This window comes from Sciurus carolinensis, chromosome 18, assembly GCF_902686445.1.
Source record: "Sciurus carolinensis chromosome 18, mSciCar1.2, whole genome shotgun sequence".
Taxonomy (NCBI): Eukaryota; Metazoa; Chordata; class Mammalia; order Rodentia; family Sciuridae; genus Sciurus; species Sciurus carolinensis.
This window is the reverse complement of record NC_062230.1, coordinates 27,235,051-27,257,015: the sequence shown is the minus strand read 5'-3', so window position 1 is coordinate 27,257,015 and position 21,965 is coordinate 27,235,051. Positions and strand designations below refer to the sequence as shown.

General features: G+C 51.3%; 1 protein-coding gene across 1 annotated transcript in view; it reads right to left on the bottom strand.

The window, feature by feature from the left end:
* Gpr139 (G protein-coupled receptor 139) overlaps nt 1-17,326 on the bottom strand; it is a 39,215-nt gene extending 21,889 nt beyond the window's left edge. The window contains exon 1 of the mRNA XM_047532738.1: nt 17,221-17,326. Coding sequence (XP_047388694.1) covers nt 17,221-17,326 — 106 coding nt within the window. The remainder of the gene's footprint in view (nt 1-17,220) is intronic.
* Nucleotides 17,327-21,965: the final 4,639 nt, after the last annotated feature.

Genomic DNA, 21,965 nt, shown 5'->3' with positions numbered 1-21,965 from the left:
TGGTTAAAATTTCCCTCTCTCTGGGAGGCTGAGGCAGGAGGACTGCAGGTTCAAGGCCAGCCTCAGTAACTTAAGGCTGTAAGCAACCTAGGGAGACCCTGTCTCAAAATAAAAAATAAAAAAGGCTGGGGATGTGGCTCAGTGGTTGAGCACCGCTGGATTCAATCCTGGGTGCCAAACACCCCTCCCTCCAAAATAAACCAAAAAACCAAAAATGGACCATTAAAAGTCCATCTCACACTGCAGATGGGAACAGCACAGTACCATGACATGGTCTTCAGCCACCTACCACCTCCCCAGCGCTTCAGTTTCCTCATCTGCAGCATGGGGTAATAAGAGCCCCTGCTTCATGGATTTAGAAGGATTAATTAAGTCAATTCGTGTCAAGGGCTTAAAAACAGTGCCCAGTATGGCATTCAGCGATGTTGGTTGTAATTATGACAAATGACTCTGAAGTTTCACCAACAAGGCTTCAACAGTCTTGCCGGCCAAGGTTCAGCCATGGATTTGGCCACTTGCAGGGAGGTGGTGATCGACAGGCATGAATGAAGTATTGGGCCACTGGCCCGGGGCTATGAGATCACCCTGAGTTTTTTTCTCCATAATGAATCATTGCACTACGAGGTAATCAGCCGACCAACCTTCCATGGACTTTATAAAAGGGAAAAGTGGCCAGATATTGACTAAGCCAGACAGCACAGTTTCAGAAAGCTCTTTCACTCTGTTCCACCCACTTGGGATCAGGGGCCAAGTTCATCCATCCTCCCTCTAGCCCCAGCGGCGGTCCTGGCGCAGAGAAGATGCTTAGCGCACGTGGGTGACGAGGAAATGGACTTGTGACCGGGACACGCACGGCAGAGTGTCTCAGAAAGGAGGAGGGGTCTGTCCTGGTAACCCCACCCTATCCCCAGCACGGTCCCCAACCCAGGACTGGAGTTCACGCCCTTCATCTTTCTCCTGGGGTCCATGGATTATCACACAGACCCTTCACAGGGATGCAGTCACTTCTTCATCTTTCCAGCCAGACTGTGTCCTCCTTGAAGACAGGGACACTTGTTTATTGGTCTTTATGGCACCAGTAGCTGGTCACAATTTACAAGGGAGCAGACGGTGGGAGGTCCTAGCAAGATTCTGAGAGGTGGCTTTGCTTTGGAGATCGTTGCTGCCTTTGGATGCTTTGTGTGTATCACAGAACCGTGAGCCCTGGGTTCAAAGACCAAGAATGCAGCTTCGGTTTTTAGCCCTGCCTTTTACTTGTAGATTGGGAGAGCTACTTAACTCCTCTGAGCCTTCTGTCTCATAATGGATGAGCAGTTTGTAAGTTTTAATTCACTTAGCATATTGGGCAGCACCGTGTCAACATTAGTGCTATTATTGATGTTTCTTTTTAAGTATTAGGAATAAAGTCTGGCACATAGTAGTTGGTCAATAAACACTTACTACATGAAAGGGGTTTAAAATCATGAGCTTGACTGACATTGAGCTCCCTTATGGCTGATAAATGGAACCTTGGAATGACCTGGAAGAGGACAGATTTTTTTTTAAGGGGGGACTGTTTCATCACAAAATGCCAGTTTAAGAAAAAAAAAAGAGTCAACTCAATTTCCATATTTTAGGTTAGATATGGAGCAGAGAGGGAATTCACCTACCTGTCCTTGCTTAAAAATAATTTCAAGTAATTAAACCATCTGCTTTGGGGAGAGGGCAGAGGGGACATGGGGAGAGTCCTCAATCAAGAAGGAAGACATAGCTCCCTAGGATGCCTGTGAAGACCAGGCTGGGAGGATGCGCCCAAGCAGAGGTCGGCAGACACAGCATTTGTCTTGTCCCGTGCCCTGAATACCAATGTGCCGCAGGCTCAGCAGTGAGCAGAGCACCAGCTGTGCCGCACAGACTTGCCCACCTTGGCTCTGCTGCTCGCCAGAGGAATCGCCTTGGGCAAGCCTCTCTCCTTCTAGCCTCAGTTTCCTCCTCTGCCAGAAGGGCAGGATGACCAACCACCCAGGCACGAGTGTGAGGATTGGTGGCAAAAGGGAGAAGTAGGTTTGCTGTACTGCTTAGTGACGATGCTGATGGTCATGATCCACATGTCCTCAGTCTCCACAAGGCCAGTATGAGATTGCATTTATAAGATTAAGATGGCAGTCATCACTCACCCACCCATCCACCAATCCATACACCCATCCGTCCATCCACCCACCCACCTACCCATTCATCAATCCATCCACTCACCAATTCATCCATCCATCCATCCATCCATCCATCCATTCATCCATTCATCCATCCATCCACCAATCCATCCATCCATTCATCCACCCACCCACCCACCCACCCACCCATTCACCAATTCATCCATCCATCCATCCATCCATCCATCCATCCACCCACCAATCCATTCACCAATTCATCCATCCATCCATCCATCCATCCATCCATCCATCCATCCATTCATCTACCCACCCACCCATCCATTCACCAATTCATCCATCCATCCATCCATCCATCCATCCATCCATCCATCCATCCATTCATCTACCCACCCACCCATCCATTCACCAATTCATCCATCCATCCATCCATCCATCCATCCATCCACCCACCAATCCATTCACCAATTCATCCATCCATCCATCCATCCATCCACCAATCCACCCACCAATCCATTCATCCATCCACCCACCCATCCACAAATCCATCCATCCACCCACCCACCTGTCCAGCCATCTATTAAATACATATCAAACCCCTTGGCATGTACCAAGGCCCCCAGAGGACATTGGCGTCCAAGAGATAATGTAGACTCCATGTCTATTGCCAAGGGCTCATAGTCTAATTCAGCCTCTTTTTGGTTCCTTGGCAGAGCTGAGCTCTTCTTCGTTGGGGTCCCTACAGGACTTTAAGTACCTCACCCTCTTACTGCCCTCACTTCTATTATAGACTATGTCACATTTTATTATCCTTACCAATGTCTTTCTGCTTCACTGGAGTTGCCAGTTTTTAAGGGCAGGGCCATTTCGTGCACATCTTTGTGTTTCTCTTTTGTTCCCCCATCCTCCCTGGTACCACCTAGGACCTTGTGTTGGTTCTTAGTAATGCAGCCTAAAAAAGCAACACTTTTGCACTGTCAGGGGGAGTATAAATTAGTACAACCACTGTAGAAGTCAGTGTGCAGGTTCCTCAAAAGACTAGGCCTGGAACCACCATATGACCCAGCCGCACCCCTCCTCTATATTTATCCTAAAGAATTAAAGTCGTCTTGCCACAGCTATCCATGCACACCATGTTCATAGCAGCTCGATTCACTGTGGTCAGACAGTGGAACCAGCCTGGATGTCCATCAACAGACAAATGGACAAAGAAAATGTAGTACCTATACATAGTGGAAACTTATTCAGTCAGGAAGAAGAACTAAATGATGTCATTTGCAGGAAAACAGAAGGAAATCGAGTCCATCTTGTTAAGTGAAGAAGGCCAAACTCAGAAGGTCAAAGGTCAGATGTTTCCTCAGATGTGTGGAAGCTAGAGAGGAACAAGGAAAAGAAAGACGGAGGGGGCGGATCTCACAAAATGGAGGGAAGATGAGTAGAGTAGAGGGAAGGAACCAGGAGGAGAGAAGATCGGTGGGAGAGGGGAAGCTGGGCACTCGTCCTCATTTTACTGATGTGGCACAGAGGTTTGGAGACCTTGGCTGTGCCTAACTAGGAGGTCTAGCCCCGAGACTCGAATCCAGGGCTTGGACGACTTCTCCCACGGGAAGGTGTTTAGGATTCTTTGGGAGGAGCCACAGGCCCAAACTTGAGGGTGTAAATGTTGTGTGTGAGTGTGTGTGTCGTGTAGAGGACCTTGGAGGTGAGCTTCAACATCAGTCTCCTGCTGGGGTAACAGTGAGAATAAAAACAGGCCGCGATAAGAAAGATCTTGGCCTGGGGAGGCACTGAGGAGAGGTGGGGACTGTGGTGAGCTGGATAGCGGCCGTCTGCAGGAGGCCACGGGGACCTGGCTCTGGGCTCCTGGTGACAGTGGGGGAAGGGCTGGTTTCCCAGAGGTTCACATTTCTTCTGAGTCATGAGAAACGTGGACTTTTCTGAGCTGGCCTCAGCCTCCGTGAAGGGCAGGCGCTGCCTCTGGAGGCAGCTCGGCAAAGACTTGGCCCACGTTCTGAAAGGCTGGCGGGGTCCCCTGTGCAGACCTCTCCAGGAGGAGATGAGGGTGCTTGAGAAGAGCGTTAGCCGACCTGCGCGTCACCGACGCAGGGCCGTGTCCAGGGCTGGAGGAGTGAAGGGCTGACTCCACGGGGTCGCCAGCCTCTCCTTCCTTCCCCGCGAGCTAACTCTGTTCACGATGTCCTTGGAGTCTTCGCCTGGCTGGGGAGTGTCACTCTTCCTGCTGGATTCAGTGTCGTTAGCGCTGAATGCAGTCCCGGTGACAGTGTCCCTCCGCCACGCTGGCCAGACCTCGGCCCCGTTCATTTGTCAAACGACAGCGCTGAAGGTGACCTTTCCCGGCTGCCTCGTCTGCCGGGTGGCGGCCCCGCAGAGCCTGGTGTCTCCTCTCGGTTTGGAATCCTGACCGACGTGGCCGAGAGGCGGGCTCTCTGCCGTGCCACGGGGACTTTGCACAGCCCCTGCAGCCAGGCACCGACATCCTGGCGTCTGAGGACATCAGGAGCTCGCCGGCTTCTCCGCTGTCTCTGGAGGTTGTTGGACGGGGCAGGAGTCGGAGGTGAGAGGCTGGCCGTGAACATGACCCCGACCCTGAACATGACCCTTGACCCTCACTCCTGCTGGGTGCCAGTGCTGTGCTGGGCACCCTGCCAGTGCTTCCCTCGCTCCTCCCAGCGCCCACAAGTCCCCTCTCCTGCCACAGACTCCTCCCTCTTTGTGCAGCTCCCCTCTCACCATGGTCCATTGACTCATAGCCGCCAGAGACCTTTGAAAGACACACTAACTCATTTCGCCTGCTTAAAGGTGCCTATGTCTTCCAGCAACTCAGAGTAGAATCCAAAGTCCTTGCAATGGATCAAATGGCCCACTTAACGCGGCCGATGCCTACCTTTCCCCCGATCTCTGGTTCCCCTCTCTTGCTCAGTGCGCTGCAGCTACACCCGTCCTTGGGCCAGCTCCTCCCCATCTCAGGGCTCTTACCCTCACTGTTCCCTCTGCCTGGCACGCCCTTCCTCCCACATGCCCCTGGCTGGCTCCTTCTTGTTGTTCAGAGTCTGCTCAAACATCACCTCTTTGGAGAGCACTTTCCCACCATGTCTGATGTAGCTCCCTGTCACCTTTCTTGGTGACACCATCTCCAAAGCACTTCCCAGTCCCTAAGGTGGTTTTGTGTGTGCATTGCTTGCCATTAGTCTCCTGGGTAGAATGACGGCAGCGCAGGGATCTCTTGGGCTTCTTGGCTTTGCCCCTGGTGTCTAGAAGCTTGCCTGGCGCAGGAAAGGCTCCGTCCCCTCATAACACAGTTGATGTGAACACCTCGGCTGCCCGATGAGCGAACTGAGGCTCAGAGCAGGGACCTTACCTGCCCCAGACTCGCTGCCAGCCAAGTTGCAGCCCTGGGACTTGAACTCGATTCCTAAGTCAGTGCCCTCTGCTGGAGGGGAGTGCAGATCTGGAAGGTCCCGGGTGTGGAGGGCAGAGGCCAGGTGGGACTGTGTGCAGGAGGGTCGGCAGTGCCGGCTCTGGGGTTCCTCTGGGGAACGCGTAGCCCTGCCCTGCTGTGGCCCTGTCCCCTTGGGAGCTCGCTCCAGTGCCCCGCCTGAGAGGGAAGCTGCGGCTTTTCTTTCCAGAGGTAGAAGACGCTTCTGGTTGGTGGCGGTGTGGAGGTGACCTGGGCTGGGGAGGCTGGGGAGGCTGGGAACGCGGGGAGCAAAGGCCCCGGCCAGAGCAGAGCCCCTGGTCATTCTGCACCTCTGGCTGTGCTGTGTGGTGCATGCGTGCGTGTGTGTGAGTGTGCAGAGTGTGTTGTAAGCCTGTGTGTGTCTCTCTGTGTGTCTATGTTTGTGTGTCTGCTGTGCGTCTGTGTGTTGTACGCCTGTCTGTGTGTGTCTCTGTGTGTCTATGTTTGTGTGTCTGCTGTGCATCTGTGTGTTGTACGCCTGTCTGTGTGTGTCTCTCTGCGTGTCTGCGTTTGTGTGTCTGCTGTGCGTCTGTGTGTTGTACGCCTGTCTGTGTGTGTCTCTCTGCGTGTCTGCGTTTGTGTGTCTGCTGTGCGTCTGTGTGTTGTACGCCTGTCTGTGTGTGTCTCTCTGCGTGTCTGCGTTTGTGTGTCTGCTGTGCGTCTGTGTGTTGTACGCTTGTCTGTGTGTGTCTCTCTGTGTGTCTGTGTTTGTGTGTCTGCTGTGCGTCTGTGTGTTGTAACCCTGTCTGTGTGTGTCTCTCTGTGTGTCTGCGTTTGTGTGTCTGCTGTGCGTCTGTGTGTTGTACGCCTGCTGTGTCTGTGTTTGTGTGTTGGCGTGGGCAGCTGTGTGGGAGTGTGTGTGTGTGTGTGCCTGGCGACGTCCCTCGCTGGAAGCGATGTGACGGATGGCTTGCTTTGCACTCTGCTGAAGTGATAAGAAACGTCCGTGGCAGGGAAGCAACTCCCCCGGCTCCGACGGCTGCCAACGTTTCTGGCAAACAAGGGGCAGAAGAAAAGAAGTTCCTGGGAGGTCCTCAGTTCACACAGAGGTGCCGTCCCGGCCCGGGGCCGCTGGCCTGGCTCCTCCTCTTCACTCTGTGTGAGCCTCCAAGGGTGCCCGTCCCCTTCTCACTGCAGACATTCTGATCCCCCTCCTGTCCCCAAGGGTGTGCGTCCGCCCCTCCTGCCACGGCGGGTCACAGGCTGCTCCCTCTGCCCTTTGCCCTTTCTTGTCCTCCAGATTTCAATCGCTCCTTCCTGCAGGGAACTTTCCTTGGCCTCTAAGACCTCAGGTTTCTCGGTCTTAGCATCTCAAGCTCCGTGTGTCTCCTCTTCACGAACTTTCCACGGTTGAGCTTTGACATTTGTTCAGGTTTCTGATACCGGGGGGCAGGCGGGGTGTGGACATCCTGTGCGGCAGGAACAGCCTTTCTGGACTGTCGGGTGACTAGCACAGTGCCTGGTTCCCAGAGGAGTTGGGCTGAGGGTGGCTGCTGGGTGGCTGGATGTTGGAATGCAGCCTGTGACGTGTGACGTGTCCTGGCGTCTTTCGTCACCCCTCCTTGTCGTGGGGCAAATGAAATCACGCACTGAGGCTGAAAAGTCCTTTGCTTCCCCTCCATATAGTTCAGCTGGCCATGACCTTCCTTCAAGAGAAGCCAGGCCATTCTGCTTCCAGGTCACAGAAGAGCAAAGATCCCAACTCATCCACACAGAGAAGTTCCTTCCTGTGGACTCCCACGGGGACCCGAGGCAGCCACCTCCTCCTCACGCCCAACCCCACCTTCTGCACAGGTCCACGGAGCTGATGGTGAGGGGGTCACTCCTGAGGTCGCAGTGACCAAAGCACCCTGGATTTGGAATCTGGAAGACCTGGCTCAGGTGCAGCTCTGCTCCTAAGCAGCTAGGTATCCTCGGGGAACTTCCTTGGCTTTTTGGCCTCACGTTTTTCACTGAGGACACTGTTGTATTTGATGAGTGTTCTCCAGACTTTGGTGACTGGTCCACTGCAAACGACTGAGTGGTAGTGTCCTCCTCGATCCAAATGTGGACGTCCTAACCCCCAAAGGGAGGGCATCTGGAGGTGGGGCTGTGGGAGGTGATTCGGTTATGGGGGTGGCACTCTTACAAATGTAGTTAGCGTCCTTATGAAAAGGGTCCCAGAGAGCTCTCTCTTGCCTCTTTCTGTCATGTGAGGGTACAAAGAGAAGCTGGCATCTGACATACAGAAGGCGGCCCTCACTGGAGCCCAACCATGCTGGCGCCTGGATCTTGGACTTCCAGTCCTCCAGAACTGTAAGAAATAAATTTCTTTGGTTCATAAGCTACCCAGCCTATGGTATTTTGTTGTAGCAGCCCAAACTGACTAAGGTACTCACCCAATTTTATGACTTTTACTGTATTCAAAAGTCAGTTTCACCTGTACTGTTATTTACTTTCGCATTTTGTTTGAAAGTGATTTGTCCTTTATCTTAAATTTATACTTCATATGATAGTGTTGTCCAACATGAATGTAATATGAGCTACAGATGCAGTTAGAAAATTTTAGTAGCTACATTCAAAAGTGAAAGAGAAACAAATTAATCTAACACTATTTTCTATTTAATTACTTACATGCAAAATATAATCAACAGCAACTATGGAGATATTTAGCTTTCCTTTCTTTCTTCCTTTCTTTCTTCCTTTCTTTTTTCCTTCCTTCCTTCCTTCCTTCCTTCCTTCCTTCCTTCCTTCCTTCCTTTCTTTCCTTTCTTTCTTTCTTTCTTTCTTTCTTTCTTTCTTTCTTTCTTTCTTTCTTTCTTTCTTTCTTTCTTTCTTTCTTTCTTTCTTTCCTGTGCTCAATCTTCAAAAGCCAGTGTGTAGTTCGTGATTCCAGCACATTCTCAATGGGGGCTAAGTTTTCCTTCTCTATTTAGATGCCATAAAATATATAGTTGAAAGAGTAGATCATATACCCAGGATTCAGTTAGACATTTATTTTCTAATACCTAAATTAAGGATCAGATTTTAATCTGAAATGAAGTCAAATTAAAAATTCGGTCCTTCCGTTGCACTAGTGAAATGTCAAATACCTAAGAGCCTCACGTAGCTGGTGGTGACCGTACTGGACAGCTCAGACCCACGAAACCCCTGATGATAAACCAGTCTTCCTGTTGTAAATAGAAAGTGGCCTTAAAAATAAGTACAGTGACAGTGCAGGAATAATATTAAATTCAAGCCAGATACTGCTGCTGCCAGCCTCCGTGCTGAGCCCAGGGCCTGCCCTGTGTCTGTTAAAATAGAAGATTTAGCACATATTAAAAAGGTGTGAAAGACACAGAGCGGGGGGGGGCTGAGGCTCCCCTTTGATGGAATCAGCAGGATTAAGCAAACCGCAAAGGGATTAACGCCGCAGACTGGTGCCACCTAAAATCATCCCAGATACCAACACAATGAGCCCCCAAATCTGGGTGACCGCTCTGGGCTCTAAGATTCCCCAGCTTTCACTTCATCACTCTGCAGCTCCGAAGGGTCCTGGGCAGGGTGACTATGTGGGAAGCAAACTAGGTAAGAGTTGGGAGAACCAAGTGCTGGTGAAGACTTGGCCTATTCCCAGCTCGGGAACTCTGGAAAAGAGCTCGAATTCCTGCTTTTGTGAAATGGGGCGGTTTGGACTCATCAAAAAGCAAAGCAAAACAGATGAAAAAACAACCCAACAGCTGTGGAGCGTCCCGCTCTGTGCTGTGGGCCAGTTCTGAATTATCTCCTCCCATCCGTGCCACAGACCCTAGGAGAAGGGTATTGTTGTGCCCACTCTGCAGACAGGAACACTGAGGCTCAGAAAGGATAACGCAAGTTGCCAGAGCCACTCTGACAAAGATATGAGACTGGCGTTGGAATCTGGTTTGGGGACTACCGAGCTCACATCCTCACCAACCATGCTGGCAGGTTCTAAGGATGGTTGTTCCAAAAGATGGTGGGTTTATGTTCCAAGGCCTTGTCAACATGCAATTTGTGGTATTTCTTGGAGGTGTTTTCTTCCGATTTATGCCAGATCCCTGCTTTTCCGAGTTGGTACGCTTTTCCTGTTAGGCCACACTTTTCTCTGGGTCTCTGTGTCTGTTCTTCTTCGCTCCCAGCTCTGGATTTGTGTTTTCATCCTCCATCTCCTGAGTCCAGGCTGCACCTTGTCGCTCCTGCAGCTTTCCCCATCCTGGGGCTTGTGAATTGGCAACCTGGTGGGCCGTACCAAGCCTGCAGAGATGTTTGGTTTGGCTCACAAAGTGCTGGCTCACATTTCTGAATTAGTTGCCAAGACTGAAACATTGGGTCTTTGATGTAAAAATCTGGATTTCTAGATTTTTAGAACAACTTGGTGACACTGAACCACCAGCTAGAGAGCTGAGTGGCAGGGGCCTTCTACTGTCCAGGCCCTGCCCTCCCTGCCGCCAACCTCACCTCCCCACCAGGCTGGAGCGTCCGAGTCCGCTGTCATCCTGTGCGTGAGGCTGTCGTCTGACGGTAAAGCTGGGCAGCAGCACTGAATTTTGCTCAGTCATTTCCTAGTGTGTGACCTGGGCTTTGCATCTCAAAGTTCCCATCTGAAAAATGGGCGTGATATATACTTCGAAGAATGATCGAGAGAATTACGTGAGTTCCCGCACGGGAAGTGCTTTGAAGACTCCCTCGCACGCAGAAAGCACTACGTAAGTGTCAGCAATTATTAAAGGGAAAATGTAAGTGTGTTTCTGAGTTCTTTTTCCTTTTTTGCAGATGTCTGTCTTGCAGGGAAAATGAGAGATCAAGAGAGTCACACGCTTTCAGAAAAACAGCAGGGAAGCACCATTCTTGGGACAAGTACGGTATTTCTTAAATCTGGGCTACTTTGTTCATTTCCATTACCACTTAGTTACTGCCCCTTGAAGGTACTGGGATTGAAGACATGGACACCGCACCCACCCCCGTATCTCATGGTACCCGCTACTTGAGTGGCTACTCATTTCAACCCTTGCCTACGTGTTTCAGATGCACATGGAATTCAATGCAGGACGCCTTCCGCTCACGACCCTGGCCGCTGCACTGACAGCCTTGCTTGGTACTTGTCCCTATTTGCCAGCTTTGGCAAAAGGCTGCTGCGTGTTCTGCACTGATATTATTTTTGAGAATTTCACTGACTCTCAGGCAACTTTTCAGGAGGAAACATTCCCTGGGCTTACCATGGCATTGATGGCTTAATCCAGTGGCTCATTCTCTCCCAGTTTGTCAGGACACAGAATTTCATTTCCACTTTGAATGGAACTGTGCAATTTATGGGAAAGACCCATGGACCAAGTAATGTGTGGCTCCCAAGCTCTTACGTAACTTGAACACATGGACATGTTGGACAATAAAACAATGGAGAATTGAGCTTCAACAACGTGTGAGGAGCCCTTGCATTTATTATTTCTAATCGCCACAGCAACAATGCAGGGCACAGAGGTTAATAACACGACTGAACTCTTCTTCTATGAGAGCAAACATGTCAAGAATGGCGTGAGCACTTTTACAATTTCATTTAATCCTCAAAATAACCCCATGAGCTAGGTATTGTTATTCCCTCTCCCAGCTGAGGAGGCTGAGGCTCAGAGAGGATGAGAAATCTGCCCAAGGTAACAGACTGGCAGCTAGGGGAGCCAGAATTCACAACCAGGCAGTTTGTTTTCTTAACTGCTGAATTTGTTGCAGACGAGAAAAGTGAAGGGCTCTACTTGAGATCATATGGCAAACCAGGGTAAGAAAACGGTTCAAATCCATGCCCAGTTCCCATGCAATGTATTTTATGTTCGATCTCATGAAGCAGACCTGACGTGATCATTACAGAAACTATGCAAAGGCAAAAACTGCGAAACCCAAGGCCACCCCAGACAGTCCCCAGTATTGCTCCATCCTTGGTTTATGCTTGAATACCATCTAAGGGCTGTGTCTCCAACTACAGCCCAGGCAGAGCGTGGCTTTCCTGTGGCTCCGATGGACCCATCAAGAATGACTTAGGCAAGGACTTCTGAGGAAGTATTCTTCGTCTGACAGGGGTCTTATGATCAAATGCGTCTAAGGACAGGCCAGAGAAGTCATGGGGATGAACATGGAGAATCACATAAGGACTGTTTAGAACTGTGTGCTTTGGAAAGGGGCAGCCAATAAACAAATTTTGATACAAATATGCAATGAAATGCTATGCATCTGCATCAAAGAATGACAAAGCTTCACATAAACTATTATGGATGATTAAATAAAAAATAGCAAATGTAGGTCAATGTGTATTATGTGTTCATTTTGGGGAGAGTTAAAAAAAAGGGAGAATGGAAATCCTCAATTCATATTTGCCTATATATGCAGTAAGGTACCCTGGAAGATTCCATAGGAAGCTAAAATACTAAGCAGAATGGTTACCTGTGTGGTGGTGGATTTGAGAATTGACAAATGGGGGACAGTGATGAAGGGAGACTTTTCAATGTGTGGCATTTCTTATTTTTAGGGTTTTCAACCATATAAATATTATTACCTGTTTAATGGGGTAGGGGAAGCAGCTGTTCCTCAGCTCCAGAAAATTGCTAGCTTCTTGGAATGAAAGCTAATGTAATTTTTTTTTGGTTTTACATGGGAGCTTAAAGATTTATTACTTAAAATTCTAATTTGTAATTTCAAATGATTCATTGCTAGCATATAGAAATATAGTAGGTTTAGCATGTTAATCAAGTGTCCTGCAAATGTGCTGAAGTCACTTATGAGTTTTAGGAGTTTTTGGTAAAGCCTTAGAGGTTTCCTGGCAAGACCATTTTATCACATGTGAATAGAAATGACTTTATTTCTTCCTTTCTCCAGGGTTTTTATTTATTTTTCTTGCCCTATTACTCTGGCTAGGACTTCTAGTGCAGTGCTGAACAGGAGTGTGAGAACAGCCATTCTTGCCTTATTCCAGATCTCAGGGAGAAACATGCAGGTTTTCATTAAATGTGCTGCAAACTTTAGGTTCTTTACAGATGCTCTTTATTAGGTTAAAGAAATTCTCTTTATGTTCCTAGTCTGATGATTTCTTATGAATGGATATTGACTTTTGCCAAATGCTTTTTTTCTGTTTCTACTGAGATGAATCATTTGGATTTTCTTTTTTAGTTTGTTAACCTGGTGAACTACACTGAGTGATTTTCAAATGTTGAACCAGCTTAGATAAACTCAAGTCGGTTTTGACGTATTATCTTTCTTACACGTTGCTGGATTCGATTTGTGATTTCTTGAGGATTACTGTGCGTATTTCGTGAGGATTATTGGGTTGCAGGTTTCTTGCAATGTATTTGTCTGGCTTTGATATGTGGGGTAAAGCTGGCATTATCAAACAAGTTGGAACATTTTCCTAATTTTTAAAAGATGAAAATAGGGCGTACAGAGTGCTTACTATGTGCCAGGTACTGTGTTCAGTACTTAGCTCATTGAATCTTCACAGAAACCTTACCAACTATGAACCGTTATTATTCATCAGTCCCACTTTACAGATGGGGAAACCAAGGCACAGACCAGTGAAAGTCCCCTGCCTTCAATCACATGGCTCGTAAGCAGGAAAGCCAGGACTCGACCCCCCAGACGTCCAGTTCCTGAGTTCTCAGGCGGAACCTGTTTACTATATTTTCTCTAATTAAAGATGTTTATGGGCTGAAGAAAACACAGCTGCAGGGCTCTGTCCAGGGGACAGGCTGCTGATCTGCCACCTCCAGTTAATAACCACGGTAACTGCCTCGTGTGGGGCTTGCTCACTACCTGCCAGCCTGTGAGCCGCATCAACGCCTGTCATCTCCCGGCAGCCCTGGGAGGCAGATGGTATCGCCCAGGACTGGCAGCCCCTTCTGCAGGGTGGCCCTCGGGTTTCAGCTATCATCTCTTGTCTTTCTCCACATCTCTGGCACCTTTCAGAAAGTAAAATTTAAAAAATATCTTTCAAATCTCAGTTTAATTCCATGCCACTCCTTCCGGATCAGGTGGGCTCACCCAGCCTCCCGCCCCACGTCTTCTCAGGCATCCAAGTTCAAGTTCACCTTCCTCCGCCTGCACTGCCTTTCCTGTTGCAGGTCTCGTCCCTGCTGGCCCAGGGAGCCTCAGCTCAGCGGACTTACTGTCTGTCTCTCGAGAAGTGGGAAATACCTTGCTACTTAAAAAGGAGGAAGAGGAGAGAGAACGGGATGGAGTTTTTAGGAAAGGCTGCGGCACCCAGCTTGTCCTCTGAGCCTGTGAGCAGGAGGCACCAAGGCTGGGAAAAGAACCTCTGCTGGTGACGCCCGCCGCGTGGTGCAGAAACAGGACAGGCGCTGGCTCGACTGTGTGACCACGGACAGATGCTTCCCTGCCCTGAATCTCCATGTGCTCATTTGTAAAATGGGTTCAGAGACCGTCACAGGAGTGTGATGCAGATGAAGTGTCATAACACAGGTGAGAAGGGTCTGAGCGTGGAGGAGGCACTGAGGAAAAGGGGCCCCTCTTGGACCAGGTACTGGGCTCCACCATTTTTGTGTCCCCCTCTGGGGATGGGATCTTGCTGTGCTGCCCAGGCTGGACTCCTGGGCTCAAGTTATCCAACTGCCTCGGCTTCCCCAGTAGTTCACTTTATAGGCGTGCGCCACCATGCCTGGCTTGAGCCATTTTTATCTAGGTGACCTTATTTAATAATATTGCTTGTGTGGGTAATGACCACCTGTCAGCTCCATTTTACTGATGGGGCAAAATGAGGTACTAAGAGGGTGAAAATTCATCCTTATATTTCACATTAGAATTCCCTGGATTCCACACCAGACCCATGAAGCCAGACTGAGCAGGCACGTCCTTGGAGTAGGGAAGGGGACTATGTGGCTTTCCTCAAGCTCTTCCTTAGAGACTGTAGGTAGCTAAATACATCCACTGCTTTCCCTTGATTACTGGCTCCCCTCGTTCTGCTGATCCCCCTCCATTCCCCGGTTTCCACCCACATCTCCAGCCACCACTATGAGAATTTGGAACACTGGGGCTGCGTTCACTGCCAGGAATGGTGATTCAATTAAAATCTCTGTTTTCAGCCGTGTTAGCAAGTTCCTCACTTCGCGCCCTGTGTAGCTGTGCCTCTCGGTCAGTGGGAGGATAATGAGGGTTTGCTAATTGATGGCGGTTGGGGGGAGGTGGGGCCCAGGTGATGCACTTGCAGGAAGACTAGCACCCCATGCCCAGTGCTTTCCTCTGTGCCCCTCCTAGCCCTTGGCTGGCTCCCTGTGGGGCTGGGCAACCTCCTCCTTGCCACCAGCCAGCATGGTGATGAGCACCTCAGCCACAGCAGCCCAGAGGTGCTGCTCTCTCAACGGTTTCCAAATGGATGTGGAAACTGAGTCACAGAGACATGAGAGGCTCACAGCCTCCACCGGGCAGAGGCTGAGTTAATGCTCACCCTACACTCCTATTTGCTAGGATGTACTAGTCCCAGCTTGGGGGCTTTAAAAGAGTGACTTCAAGGTTTCCCCTCTGAACCAGCCTTGTGGGCTACTGACAAGACTCCTTTCAGCCCGTGGTTTTGGACAAGCCTGGTCTCCGCACGTGTTCTCCAGGATGCTCAGTCCTTCCCATCCATCTGCAGCCTCTAGAATCAGATGCCGCGGTCTGTGAGCTCCTTGAGCTCAGAGTCTGCCCCCCAGGACTCTCTGGGGCTCTTTAGCACGTCCTTAGCATGTGCTGCATGCGGTCAACATTAAGTCGAGGGTATGGACGTTCTCTAAATTCTAATCCCAACCCTTCATTTTTTAAGGTCTCTGGGTCCTGGGCTGAACCCACGCCTGGCAGAGTGAGTGGCACACAGTAGGTGCCAATGCTGTGGGTCACAGGCCTTGGTTGGCAGAGGAGTTAGGTGATGAAGGTCCAAGGTGCTTGACTTCCACTTTGAGGTCTTTGACAGCTGAGCTGTCCTTCCTTTTCTCCAACCTCATGTCCCTGGCTTTGGACTCTTAAGAGGTCAGCCAACCCCTTAAAGCCTTTCAGAGGAAAAGTCGAGGAGCACGAGAGTGGCTACCTCAGTGGGTAGAAAAGACGGAGGGGTGAGGTGTTGGGGGTCAGATCCGTCCTGATGAGAGGGCTGACCCGGCAGGAGGGTCTATCGCTTCTCCGGATCAGCGAGCATCACCCATAACCAACCTTCTGAAAAAGTCATTTCCCCAAAGACAGATCCCGGGAAGGTGCCACTGGGACCCAAATCAATCCCAGCGCGAGGTAATTGCAGGGTGGACGCTACCACCCGGCAGGGTGCATCAGAGGCGGGGCTCACCCTCCTCGCCTGAGCGGTTAGTTGGGAACAGAAGCCAGGTCCCCGGCCGGCCGTGGGGAGAGAGGCTCCCGCGTTTAGTAAACTTGGCGCTTTCCTGAGCCGGCCGATTCAGGTGGGGGTCGACTGACACAATCTCTTCAAGGGTTCTGGTTGCCAAGAGGGATGTTTTGGGAAGGAGATCTCGAAAGGGTTCTTGGAATCCCAGCTCCCAAGTTCCCAGGACCCTAGGATGCTCAGGTTCTCTCACTGGAGAGGTTGCTAAGGTTCTAGTCTGCAGGTTGGATTTCTTTTCCGTCCCTTTTTGCTCCTTTCTGTCACTCTCTCCTTCTGCCTGCAAGTGATCTTCAGGAATCTTTCTGCAGTAGACCGTGTGGAAGAAAGAGACATCCAAAGCTGGAGCCTCGGGGAACCTCTCTCTCTCTCTCTCTCTCTCTCTCTCTCTCTCTCTCTCTTGCTCTCACACACGGCCCCGGGCACCCCCTCCTCTCTAGCATCTTAGCTCTCTTCAGGAATTCAGCACAAGTCTTAGCTACACTTCAGAGAGGACATTAAGATGTGGGACCAGTCAGATATCCGCAGCACCTGTGAGCTGCCCAGAGAGGACCAGGGTAGACCTGGAGGCAAATCCAGGGGACCAGACATGTCCTCAAGGAGACTGTGACCCCCCTGAGGTTGACAGCCAGCCGAGTGTGTCAGCACCCTTGCCCTGAGCACGCACAGCCTGAGGCACCCCCTGAGCCTTCTCAACCATCCGGAGGCACTGTACTGGCCCTGGGGGGGTGGGGGGGCAGCAAGGGCACATCCTAGGGCCCTCTGTGCAAGTGACCAGCATCAGGGTCTCCAGCTTTATCTCTGGTCAGGGAGATGGCGCAGAGGTCAGAGGGGCAGCAGTGTCCCCAGCCGGACGTGTGGTTTGATGGGAGAAGTGAAGCCCCCATCAAGCGCTGGGTCCAGAACCTGCAGTCAAGTCACAGCACAGCCCTGAGTGAAGCCTCCCGACTCGGACCCTTCAGAGCCGCACACGAGTGCCTGCTGGAATCCACACGGACACTCACGGCCAACTCATGCGATGCCCACTGCCGCTGTGCACACTCCTGAGCACACACACGCACCAGCAGCAGCAGCACCACCACCAGGCCACAGCAACTTCCTTTCCCCCAGGCTGGAAATCTCCGCAGCTGCCTTTAAGGCTTAAACTTTTTCAAGGGAGGCCAGGGAACGCACAGGGGTCTGGGGTTCTGGGGGTTCTGGGCAGGGCTGCTTGGCCCCTGGGGGATCCTGGCTTCCCTCCCTCTCCCCGTGCCCCTCACCTGGTAAACCGAGGCACAGCAAGAGGCTGTAGTAGACCACGGGCACGAAGCCCAAGCCGCAGGACAGCGAGCTGTTGGCTGCGAGGTGGGCGTGCGTGTGCTCCATGAGCGCGCCCCTCCTGCCCTCGCCGCTGCGCGCCCTGCCTGCCGACCCGGCTCTGGACGCCGGCTCCGTGGTGGCGGCGGAGGCAGCAGCTGGAGCAGCGGCGCCTCTCTCCCCGCAGGACTTGCTTCTACCCTTGGCCGCGATCCCCTCTGCTCGCTCGGCACCTGCCCGCCTGGAGTCCGGGCTCAGCCCTCCCGCAGGGTGCAGAGCGCGCGGCGCAGGGCGCGGGGACTCGGGAGGGGCTCCGGAGCCGGTTCGTGCACCTCCCACCTCGGACCGCTCGGCTCCCGCCTCAGAGCCGGGGGGCTGGGACGCCGCTCCCGGCAGCCAATCAGCAACGGTCTGGATGTGGGGTGTGTGTGTTGCGGGCGGGGGGGATCGGGTGGGTGCGCAAAAGGAGGGGTCCCAGCTGCCTGTCTTGGCTCCAGTTTCAGAGGAGACGATGGAGTTGGAGCCCGCAACCCCGGAGGAAGACCAGGCTGGAGACCAGGGTACCCCTTCCCCAGCCCCCGCGGAGGGGCGTGGTGTGGGTGGGACCTGCTTCTCCCGCAGCGGCTCCGTACTCCTCCAGCGTGTCCTCAGTTTGCCTTTCTCGACTCTCCTCCCAGCCACCTCTCTTCTCCCTCTCCGATGCCTCGAGTCCATCTTCATATAGAGGATTCTACATCCAGGGCGTGGGGGGAAGGGGAGGCTGTGGGAGACGCGAGATGCCAGAGGGTTGGCTGAAGCTTGCTGCCTCTGAACCGAAGGGTCAGTGCATCTCTGTGCGTGTGTGCCGACTCTGGGGGCGGCCAGCGGTGGGACTGTCCCCGAGCCAGCTGGAGTGCTCTTGGAGGGGATGCAGGCTGGCTAGGAGAAGCCCGCCACATGCACCCCTTCAGTCTGGGAGGAGGAGATTCACCCACGCTCACACAAAGACACACAATACCCAGTCATGCGGGCGCCCTCACACACTCGCGTGCACGCCAGGCCCTCTCATCCCACACCCAGCTAGACACGTGAAAACACGCAGGCAGGCGCCTCATCGACACGCGGGCGCGGGGCGGTCTAGCGTGTTCGAAGTGGGTGTGGGCAGACCAGGTGGGATCCAAGCAGTGCCCTGGAGCAGCGCCCCTCCTCCTAGGGGTGGGCAGATGGAGAGTTTCAAGAGCACACTTCTCAGCCACCACAGAACCGGGGAGCTAGCGACATCTGTCCAGTACTCCAGACGGCGCGTGTGAGACTGTTAAAGATTCTGCGGAAATACAGAGGCAGGCGATTCCAGGAGCAGGGCAGCAGCTGCCAATGTCAACCATGTGATGGGCTGTGACGAGCTTAAGACTGCCCCGCACCCCCATCTACAACATCAGTTCTTGGAGAGAAGAAACTGGCTGGGCTTCTCCCAGCCTCTGCCCTGTCTCCTAAGGTGTAGTGGACCCCTGTCTCTCTGCCCACGCCCCATCTTTGTTAGTGTCTCCTCCAAGCAGGTTTTGGGGAAGGGGCAGGGCATGTCCCTGGAGCACCCTGAAGCACACAGAGCCAGACAGAGTAGGGAGGGAGGGAGCTGCTGGACCTGGCTGGGTCTGTGGAGGACAGGGAGGCCCCGGAGCCCCCTAGAGGACAGGTTATTGTAGAGTCACAGGGGCCTAGTGAAGCCTGGTCTGATATTTCAAGCCTTATTAGATATTAAAATTTTATTTTGACCTCTCTCATTAATTTGTTTTATTTTTATTTTTGATTGACACATGGTAATTGTGCATATTCATGGGGTATAATGTGACGTTTTGATTCATGTATACAATGTGTAATCATCCAATCAGGGTAATTAGCATATCCATCACCTCTAACACATGTCAGACAGGTATCATTTCATTGGCATGAGAACATTCACAATCTTCTCATGTAGCTATTTTGAATGTGACTAGCCCAAACAAAAAATAAAAGAACCCCCACTGTATTGATGATAAAGCAGTGCCTGCCTCACATCGCAGAGGCGCAATGAATAATTGTTCAAAAACTCATAGATTGGATGTCTGCAGGTGGCTAGACGGAGATGCGAGACTGAGGGTGAGGAAGCAGTGTACATGATCCATCCCCCTCCATCTGCAGACATCCCCCGACACTGTGACTCATGGGTAAGGCCCCAGGGCTCTTGCACTGGCTATTCCCCTTGCCTGGAATTCTCCCCAGAAAGCTGCAGACCTGCTTCCTTGCCTTCCTCAGGTCTGCTTCTCATTGAGGCATTTTTAGACCATTCTATTCAAAACTGAACTCTGTTCCTCTTCACTCGGAAATATTCTGCTTCCTTTGTCCCAACCTCAGCACCCACTAGCAGAGGGCATGCAGGGCGCCGGGAGATGGATTTGTCTTTGCTTGTATTTGCAGCCCAGAGTGCCAGAGCATGGGATGCCACTGAGGTTGGGGACAGAGCCTCAGTGTTAGCATGTAACTATCATGTCTGCCTAGCCACTCTGAAAATGGTTCCAAGTGGTTTGCATTTTGAGGCTTTGAGTTAGGTGCTATTTATAAGACGTGGCCAGGAAGAGGAACTGGGTTGAATGGAGAATATAAAGAGATCTTCTTGTGCCCGAGCCTTTATTTCTCCATCTGTAAAAGAGGAAGAAAGGAGTAAAGGAAGAAAGGAGCGCCTTTGTCCCAGGAAGGCTGAGAGACTGGCTAGGTGTGACCATGGAATGCTCATAAACTAATGTGACTGTTAAGTTCATCCTCTTGACACACCCATGTGGGCTGGTCAGGACCGGCCCTGTAATTTGCAGGGCCTGATGCAGGAAGAAAATGTGGGGTCTCTTGTTCAAAAGTGCTGGAGAATTTTAAGATGGCGAAGGCAAGGCGTTAGACCCAGTGTGGAACCTTCTCCATGCGGGTCCCTGTGTGGCTGCCCAGTCACACACCCAGAAGTTGGTCCTGCAGAGGGTTCAGGGAGGAGCGCTGGGAAGGAGTGAGCACCCCTGGGGCTTATTAAGAAGCACCTGGAAGGAAGGTGCAATGTTCAGTCACGTTTCACAGGCAGAAAAACCAAGGCAGCTGGATCATTTGTTCAAGACCACTGGCCTATGAAGGGGTCCAAGGCGGTCTGACCCCAGAACCTGAGCTGACAGCAGCAGACAGCTGGGCGGCGGGACGACAGGTCCAAGACAGAAAACTGTCACATGCTGCAAAGCAGGTCCCACGGAACATGAAGGCAGGGTCTTGTCCCGCATTGTATTCCCAGTGTGTGCCAAATGGAGGTCCAGAAGAAAACTAAAATAAATGAGTAAAACAGAAGTAAATGCCAAGTGTTAGCAGAGGAGTTTTAAACAGAAATGCCTGAATACCCGGTAGATAATCAATAGGAGTGACACAGAACTATTGTACCTTCTTCACTTCCATAAAGAAAGAAACTGTGTTAGCTTTACACCACTGTGTCAAATACCTGAAAGAAAAAAAAAAAGAACTTAGAGGAGAGATTTATTTTGACTCATGGTCTCAGTACGTGGTCGGCTGGAAATCCATTGCTTTGGGCCTGTGGTGGGCAGTGCATCATGGCGGATGGGCATGGTGGACCCGAGCTGCTCACTTTCCAAAGGCCCCACCTCTGAACAGTGTTGCGCTGGGGACCGAGCCTTCAGCACGTGGGACTTTGGGAAACATTCCAGATCTAAACTATAGCCTATGCTGCCTCTCATTTTCCTGGAAACCCTTGGCCTTCTTGGTCGAGACTCCATTTCTCCACCCTTGGATAAAGGGTTAGGAATAATTATTTACTCTAATAAAACCAGCATCACAAACATAACATATATGGAACTATGGCAATGCAACAAAATAGCAGGGTGTCTGCCAATCACGGTACTAGGTTCTGGGTATGCCGTTGTTTTCCCAAAGTCGAGATAGCCGGGCTCGGTGGCTTACACCACCAGCCCAGCAGCTGGTAGATCCAGCAATTCAGGAGGCTGAGGCAGGAGGATGGCAAGTTCAAAGCCAGTCTCAGCAATTTAGTGAGACTCTAAGCAACTGAGCAAGTCAGCCTCAGCCATGTAGTGACGCTCTAAGCAACTTAGCAAGATACTGCCTCAAAATAAAATAAATGAATAAATAAATGAGAGTCTGGGAATGTAGCTCAGTGGTTCTGTGTCCATGGGTTTAATCCCTGGTACTGAAAAAAAAAATGGATATAGTCTTTGCTTTGTTGGATCTTAAAGTCAAAAGCAAGAGGCATGAAGCAATGCACATACAGACACGCACCCCCATGCACCCCCACCCCACACACAAATAAATGCTACAATGAAAATGTTCAAAGGAATGGAAGAACGTGTAAAAGAGATCTTGTATGGCCTGGCAGTCAGAGAAGGCGTCTTTGAGGAAGTGAGCAGAGGTGAGAAGGGTAAGTAGGGATAACTAGCAGAGACAAGGGAGCATCTGAGGTAGAGGGCAGGGCAAGTGCAAAGGTCCTGGGGTGGGAGTGACAAGCACTCTGAGGAACCGGAGAGCCAGACAGTGTGGCAGGCGAAGAGCTGGTCGCAGTTGCAGCGTGGGCAGGGCTTTTGTTGGCTGTGGTGAGGAGCATGGTTTTTAGCCCCGGCTTAACCAGCGGGGAGCTGTGATTGGATTTGCACCTTCCTATGTTCACTTTGTCAGGGAGGTAGAGAATCGAAGGACGGAC